At 38.2% G+C, this 8739-nt stretch overlaps 1 protein-coding gene across 1 annotated transcript in view; it reads right to left on the bottom strand.

The window, feature by feature from the left end:
- Positions 1-457: 457 nt before the first annotated feature.
- The window catches only part of ASCC3 (activating signal cointegrator 1 complex subunit 3), a 249995-nt gene continuing 241713 nt past the window's right edge, over positions 458-8739 (bottom strand). The window contains exons 40-42 of the mRNA XM_071741267.1: positions 3202-3408; positions 1150-1325; positions 458-1064 (exon numbers count right to left, since the gene is read on the bottom strand). Coding sequence (XP_071597368.1) covers positions 917-1064; positions 1150-1325; positions 3202-3408 — 531 coding nt within the window. The 3' untranslated portion in view covers positions 458-916. The remainder of the gene's footprint in view (positions 1065-1149; positions 1326-3201; positions 3409-8739) is intronic.

Raw genomic sequence — 8739 nt, 5'->3', positions numbered from 1 at the left:
GCAGGGAATCTCTTAGACACTACCTAACATCTGGAAGAACTTCTTGCCCCTCAAGCTGTCCGGTGTAAACTCTGTTTTTGGAACCTTACTCTCCCTTATTTACAGAATGTAGTTGCTCCTTTTAGCACTGAACCCTAGAACAGGATACCTGATTTTATATGCATTAGTTCCTCAAAATTCAGGACAAGACATTAAAGAAATTGAAAATATGTAATATGTGTATGGTGTGTAGATACACATATGTATGTACATACATGTAAAGCATAAACTTTAATTATGATCTGCATAAATTTCAATATTTTATACTGTTTAGCATGCCTTTATAACCATGTTAATGCATAAGGAATTAATATAAATTTGTGACATTTTTCCTCTAAATTGTCGCCTTCAAAATGCAGTAAGAGGACAATTTTGTTAATATATCATATTTTACATTGAAAAAATCTAATGCAAAACATTCTTATGGGCATGTTTTTATTAAACATGAAATATAACACATCCATCAATATTTTCAGCAGTTCTTAGATCAAATTTTGTATTTTTCCATATAAATTAAAAAAAGTTGACTATTTTAACTACATTCATACATAGGCTACAGAACACTTTTCAAAATGGAGACTATAGCCCTAAATTTGCAGAAATTACAGTATATTTTAGTCTTTTATTTGATGTGTCAAAACTCAATGAAAAATACGATTTCTGAAAGAGGAAAGATGAAACAAGAAAAGACAAATCTTCATAAAGGAGTAAGGCCACTGTGGCTAACTCTGTGTTACCAGAGTCAATACAGTAGTCACTTTCAACTTCCCAGTTGTCTTGAGGTTTGAAGTTGGTTCCAGTAAGGCAAACACGTTTTTGGATGTCCAGATGTCTTAACTTCAAGATCAGTTCTTCTGAATGGACTTCTCAGACCCCTTTACTTCAGAGCCAGGTCCCTCATAGCATCAGACACCTCTGTGGTGGCTTGTGCTGCAGTACTGGCTGGTAGGATGCTCAGGTAGATATCGTACTGTTGGTCCATGCCAAGGTAGCTGTCACTCATGAGATACAACGTGTAGATACACCTGAAACAAACAGCAGAATCATCAGTTGAGTAATTAGGTCTTGATTATTTGGAAAGGATGATCAGTAGGAGAACCTGATACATACTTTCCAGGAGTTTCTGGGGTATAAAAAGCAACAGAAACAGTATTTCTGTTTCTGACATATCCCGTTCTCTTCAAGGCAATGAGTTCTTTTTTGTCGACTTCTCCCAATATCAAAAACCATCCTTCATCTTTAACTCTGGGGAATCGAGGAGCCACTGCTTTGCTGTCTTGCTTTCCCTGTTGGAGAAAAGAAACAGTTTGGTAGAACTAGAAATCCCCTTTCCAAAATGCTGTTCTTCCTTGAATGAAAAACACCTCAAAAAACCCCACATTGCTGTGAATTTTTGCCTGAGACGATTATTTAGCCAGACTAAAATATGCATATTATTTCTTTCCAGATGAAGTTTTTTTTTTAAAGAAAAAAAATAAATCACAAGCCACAGAATAAACCCCAGAATTTGAGGTACTATTCCACTTGTTTTATAAGCTATTAAAAGCTGAAAGGAAATGCTATTCCCTTTTTATAATTTCATCTAATGTATTCCAAATTCCTCTGCAGAAGGGTTAACTGTAAACCTTGTGTCTTTAAATAATGCTAAGCAATATTGTTCAAGATTAAGACAACAACAGCACTTGAGGTCTTTATTTGAGGTTGATATAGTAAAGGGAAAGATTATTTCAGTTATTCTTTAAGACTGAATTTACTGCTGAAAGCTGAGGAAATAATGATGGAGGCTCAATCGGCATTCGTTTTGTGTTCCCTGGATGGAAAGGTTTTACTGAAGATTCATACAGAAGAAAAAGCACTATCACAGCAATGAAGCTTCAGCAACAGTTTGATCCAGACATTTTTGACAAAAGAGGGATCAAATTTTAGGAGAGGTTTAGAAAACAGTGATTGCCGGAGGAAATGCTCTTGCTCCCTTCTTTTCCATGGCTTCTGGCTAACAAGTCTGTCAGTAACTGGCACAGCAAATAGAATGACTTACTGAGGAGATTTCACCCTTTCTCCTTCTCACAAATGAGACAGTCTCCCCTTGAAACTGCTGTAGCCAGGGTAAGAAGACTTTTGAGAAAGATTGCTTTTCAAAAATAATTCTTTAACTAATGTAAGTTAACTTCAGGATTTACAACAGAACATATGTACCTCTGTTAATATTTTTATCCAAATGATAGTCTCAGAGCTAACATCTAAAACTGTTCTCTGCTTGCATCTTGAACTCTTCTTCAGTTCTGAAGATCTGAAGAAAAATGCTGGTAATTACCATTCTTAGTTGTTTGAAATGCTAGAGAAATTAATTAGCAAAATCATAATCCTGGTGGTCCACTCGTGGTATGCAAATGACAAAAGGTGCAGCTGCCATCAGCAGTGCCTGATTTGAATGCAGGAGGCATGGTCTTAAATCTGCTGAGAGCAGACAAACAGGTACAGAGTTACAGCAGCTAGAAACCTGTGCAGCTGCTGGTGTTTCTGGCTTGGCACAGGAAGACAGGCCCAGTGAGGTGACTAACTCGAGAGAAAATGGGATGTGCTTTAACTGGGCAAAGGGTGGGACTGAAATTTGAGTGTGGAAAAGAATTGTATGTAGAAGTTTTTCTTGGAGCTGTTAAAAAAAGCTTCACATGCAAAATATGAGAAAAGCATCCTCAAGAAAAGGCCTGAGGATGTGTTACAAGTAGAAACACAGATACGAGTCTGGTGTCCACTTTGTTGGTACTTGGGACTATCAATAGGGAAGCTTATAAACTGGTCTGGGGAAGCAGGATATGCAAGTGTACGAGTGGCAGGAGTTTGGGGATGGTGAGTACTTATGTACTTGCCTGTGAAATCATCATCTCTACTGTCACTGCTTGTAGCACCCAAGCACATGAACTTTATGAGCTTCTCGTTTGTAAAAAATAATGAGAGTTTTTTCATTGGTCTTGAATTCATCTAGGAGTTTACCTTAAGACTCTAAGCGTCTGCTTCATTACAAACACAGAAAAGAGTTTGAAAGTCCTTATAATGTCTTAAAACATAAAAAACCTGTTATGCTGCCTAAAGCATTATTGATAACATAAATGGATGATTGGAAATTTGTGCACTTGGGAAGGAAATTATAAAGCAACCTACCTGATACCCCATCTGGATTCTCTGCAGGTTTATTTGGAGCACATACTCCCGATCAGCATGTAATTTGATCCATCTCTTGCCATCTCTTGTGTCAGTTGACAAAGAAGGAACAGGCACTTCGTTCTGTGGCTGAGCTGGGTCATCCCAACAGCCCTTAATGCTCAGGCTGACGTTTAGAATTGGCAAACGGCACAAGAAATTCCAAGCCTGCAGAAAAAAATAGATCCCTGTGGATTACAAGACAATCTATACAACTCCGACCATTGTCACTATAACAATAACAATTCAATGTGCAGTCCACATATGTGTTCTATATTAGTGATAGTTTATTATGTATTAGAATACCATATATAATCGTAAGAATTTCAATCATAAGCATAAAATACTTTTCATTAACCTCTTACTCTACTTTCTTCTAAGCAAATAAAACAAATGTGAAACTCCTCAATCATGTTACGCACGCCTCGTGAAGATTACTGGTGTCTGAACACAGGAAAAATTCCTTACCTCTCCCGATTAAAGTATTTTTTCCCTATAAGCCACTTAAAAACTAGTATAATTAGGTTTTAAATTAAATTTCCTTAGCATAATCCATAAAGAACAAGTCACTGCAGTGCTAATTAGCAATGGGCAAACCTCAGAGAGTTCAGAGGATCAGTTCAGATAATTAACCAGAAGTTCAACTGCATATCCAAAGTTATCCCAAAAGTTTTTTTTTAAGGTTTTCTTGCATCAATCTTCATGAAGGCTCCTTGCTGTCTTCCTGAGGAACCTTAAATCTCTGTGGTTTCTCGTGAACTACAAGAGGCCCTCAACTTTCATCCTTGTACAGGGAACTGTTAAAGGCACAGAATTTGTGTAGCTGAACATGGTACCCTCTTCAGCTTTTAAGGGGCAGCCTGAAAATGCAGCCCTGTGTAGCTCTCATTTTGGTCTCCATCAGACAAGGAGAAGCAGCTCTGAGAAGCTGTGACAAAAATGGAGGAGAGTAATGCAGGGTTTCATTTTGTAAAAAGAAAATCAGAATGTTCGCTCCATGAAATTTGCTCAGAAGCAGCAATGGAAAAATGGGCTGTGGAATGGAGGCAGTGATTTGTGGCCTCACTGTGGCTGAAAAAGATAGATGAGACTGGCACAGGAAGAAAAACAAATGAAAAACCAAGAACCACCCTCTGCCCTGCCCTCCCTTCCCTTCCTCCCCAGAACAAAACAGGAATCGGCGCTGCACCCATGTATTGAAACAACACACATGAAAAGCTAGAGGGTGGGAAGGAGAGGCAAAAAGAAGATCTTGGTAAAGAGTCAGCAGATGTCAAAATGGGAACTTGTGGGAATGAAGAGGGCAGCCATAGTTGCATGGGCAAAACTGGCAGGGAACAGAAATGTTGTATCTGGAAAAAGAATAAAGTACATTTTATTTTTTAAGTATTGCTTTGACCATATTGTGTTTAACAAAATAATTTTCATTTAGCTTGTGCTCGATGTGACTGATGACTTTTTCTTTGCTGGAAGGCATAGAGCTCTAGTAAAAGCTCAGTGTACTTTCTGAAGACAACCTTGCCACGACCCACGGTGACAATTATGTTCTATGCTAATAGATAGTTAGGGCTCCAGCAGCCAGGGGAAGCAGACCCAAGATTGCAATGCTGTAGGAAAATGTGGTGCAATCCCTCTCCAATACTTCTCACCATCTATCTGTCCCTGCCTCCATTGCAAAGACATTGGCACTACCATGCTGTGACTGTGCAGTGAGATGGATCAGCCTGCTAATTATTCTGGTGACAGCATGAACTTAGATCAGCTTAAAGCTGATTGCAGAGCGTATTCTCTAATCCTGTCAGTAATCTGAATAAGCATGAACCTCCAGTGCCACTGAAAGGAGAGGTCCAGCCTCCTCCCCTGCTGGCACAAGCATTCACATAGCCACTTGGCTCCGGGCCATTTTGACTGCCAGTGAGAGGGCTGACATGCTCCCTCCTCCCCTGATGCTTCTTCCCACCTCCTCGCCCCAACCAGCCACGGGGTTTGTGCAGCTGTGCAGGGAGCTGGGTCAGGAGAGGTGAAAATGGCACAGAGAGGGCAGGACTGCCCATTTCAGCTGCAGAGCAGGCTGATGCTGGATTAAAATGGCTGCATTACCCCAGCCTGGCTGAACTGAATGAGAAAACTGATTTAGGCTAAAACTAATCTCTCTCTCTCTCTCCTTTCCCTCTTCTGTGTGCTGCATGAGCAGCTGTGCCTGTTCAATGGGGAAGGTGGGGAGGGAGAGCCAGCTGTGAGCACTCAGGAACTGCAGTGCAAAAGCAGGGGACACAGATGAGCTGCACTGATGTTCTTAATAGTGCCTGAGCTAAGAAAGGACAGGAAAATTGTAACAGAAAATAACAGCTAGAAAGTTAGGGGAAAATATATCGCTCTTTGTCCCAGCTCTGAAAGGGAAAAGGGGCTGGGGGGGGAAGGAGGAGAAAAACCACCAGACATTCTTAGTTAATTAATTGTTGCCAGGATTTTGCTACATTTGACACACAGGACACTACTAAAATCACCTGCAGCAGATCACACTGGATGAGAGAACTTGAGGAGTAACACCTTAACAGGCAAATGATTTTCTGCTTAATGTAAAGATTTTTAAGACAAAGCTTACTGTGGGAACTGGAGAGACATATTCTGTGAGACTCTCCATGCTCAGTAGAGGCATTCTAATAAATGCCAACTTAATGATCACCCCTTTGGTTACACTTTAGCTGTCATTTACCTGGAAAACCTTTATGTGTACTGTCTTAGAGGATCTGTTACAAATATGATAGAACAAGCCTAGGTTTATACTGTACAACCCCCACACATTCTGTCCTGGCTGTCATGTCCTCATGTAGCTTTTATAGTGCAAACAAAACCAAGTAACTCTCAGTAGCTTTCTAATTAGATAAGAAAAGGTTGTAATATGTCATTCCCCAGGCCTTGGGTATTTGAAAACTGAGGGCAAGGCAATACTGCTTGATTGTGGATATATTATGGGCAGCTGCCTGCCTTTTTACCATCCATGCAATGTGAAGAAACTGAGTAAATGCTTTTCTTACGGAGGAAGAAAATCAAGTAGTTGCAGCTGAAAATGAAAAAGAACATGGTAGGAACACAGATACTTCCAAAGTAAAAGCAGCTAACAGTACAGCAGGGACAGAATTTTTTTTCAATCTTGAGGTTTCTTTTTGCACTTTAAATTATATAAATATCAGCTTAGTATTTTAAAAGGTGCTTAATGCCTTTGTGGCTTAGAAACTGAAGAAGATTTGTTAAAGAAATATGATTCAGAATGAATCACTGTTACAAACACAGAGCTTAGGGCACAGATCAGCTACAGTCTAGATAGCTTTTGAATATAGGAATATAGGCTGTCAGTTTTCAAAGCCCTGCTGATTTTCAGTGAGATTTAGGATTATAACTAACTTTTGGAAAATTAATCTCAGACCCTTGCATCACATAGGTATTTCTTAGGTATTTCTTGACAGTTTCACTGTGGGTTTTTTTTGTTTTGTTTTGTTTTTGTTGGTTGTTTTTTTTTTTTCCTACACAGGATGACACAAGCACATATTATCTCATAAAATATCAGCATGCCCAATGTGTACATGTACATATATACTATATATTTATCTACTGAACCCATAGATAGATTCATATCATAATCACATGAGAAATTCTTCATGAACCTTTGATAACATCATTAGCATTTTTGCCAATAAGCTGTCTCCCCAGGACTTAGCCTAATATTCCAAATCCATGAGCAGCTTCAAGAGCTGCTATTTAGAAATTAATTACCAATCTGCTTAAAAGACATTCTCTTTTTTCCAAATGTGAAAGTTCTTCCTTCTCCTGTCTGCCTCAATTTATGTAAGGCTCAAGCTGTTTTTACCACCTTCATGCTAGTAACATGTTTAAGAAATAAGTTTAATATTCTGTGAATGAGAAGTAAAAAGTTTTTTAGGAAAAGAATGTTTCTGGCAATTCAGTGGTGTACTTACCATTTTATTTGACTTTTTTTAGGTCTGATGCCAGAATGCTGGGTTTCAACTCTGTAATCTTACATTATTTCATAATAGAAAATGTATCATAAAGATGCATTAATTATTGGAGAATTTTGTTCCTGGTTTCCCCCTTCTAAGGGTGCATTGAAGGACTTTACATATGAGCGCATTCAACAGGCTGTCTCAATTTGAATTTCAACTCTCTACAGGTATTATAATATTTTTTTTTTCTGAAAAAAGATCGCTATAAAGAATAACAAATGTCGGTATAAATGTCTCACATTTGCAATGACCTGCATAATACAGTCATGGCTCTGCTATACCCAATATGGACATTCCCAACTTGTGGAAATGAAACTTTCTCCATATGTGATGCTACAGCATTAATTTTTCCCCTCTTATGTGCATCTGTATTTACAAACATAGACATATAGAGGCACAGAGTCATTCACAGTGTGAACGTACACACCACATACACACAAGCTATTTTTGAAGAAACTGCTAAGACATTTCAATACCAGCCAAACATATTTATCTGAGGATTAATCTTCATCTATTGAATCAGATGAGAACACTGCCATGCATACAATTATTTAATTAGCAGCCAAATCCTCTGCCAGTCAGCAGCCGTTCCAGGCATACTGATGGGGCAGTAGATGCAAATCTCACAGTAGTACTGCTTTTTCTCATTACTACTGCAATTAGCACTTAAATTGATGCTTTAAACATACTAATTTCTGGAATAATTCAGGATTTGTATGTTACCTGGGATCGCCTCACTGCAGAGCCGACACCAGATTGCTACGCAAATTGAAGCACTTTTGAGCCAAATAACCATCATCATATCAGACAGAGCCAATTTGCATTTGCTTTTAAAGATAACAGAATGGCAATTTATGCAAATAAATTAAGTAAGTTTACTTCTGAGTTCTCCCTGAACTAATTATAACAATGTTCTAATTTTTTATCGCATCTGAAAGTTGGACTGAAATCAATGTGTATTATGTTAGAAATCTGTTGTTAAGCCTTGCTTTGATGTCAATACATTTTCTTAATTCAAAATTTTGATGATAATGTAGTTACAAATGCAGATGTCTGTCATAGACATTTAAGTACTTTTCTTCTTGTTTGCATACCAGTAGAAGGTTTAACTGAAGCTGAACAGTCAAACACAAGACATATTGCTGTCCTTTTAAATATTCAAATAAAAACCATTCAAAATATAGCTTTTGAAATGTTTATCTTTCATGCACTTACTTGAAATCAATAGGCTTAGCACATGATGAATACTATGGAATAAAGCTGGTCTTTTCTGGAAATGGCTTGAGAACCAAACTGAGACAGTATTTTTTCCTGCCCCCTATGAAGTCTAAAAAATTCTTCTGCTTTTTCTGTCTCAAATAGAAAATGAGTGCTGGATCTTTTACTAAGGGTATTGTCAGAAAAAAATGGTGCTTGCCAGACCACTTCAGAAACCAGCTATGATGACATTTGCAATGTATGTATTCCTGGTGCATAG

The sequence above is a fragment of the Heliangelus exortis genome, chromosome 3 (assembly GCF_036169615.1).
Source record: "Heliangelus exortis chromosome 3, bHelExo1.hap1, whole genome shotgun sequence".
In the NCBI taxonomy this organism is placed as follows: Eukaryota; Metazoa; Chordata; class Aves; order Apodiformes; family Trochilidae; genus Heliangelus; species Heliangelus exortis.
Note: the sequence above shows the minus strand (reverse complement) of the source record. Positions and strands in the feature narration are given on the sequence as shown.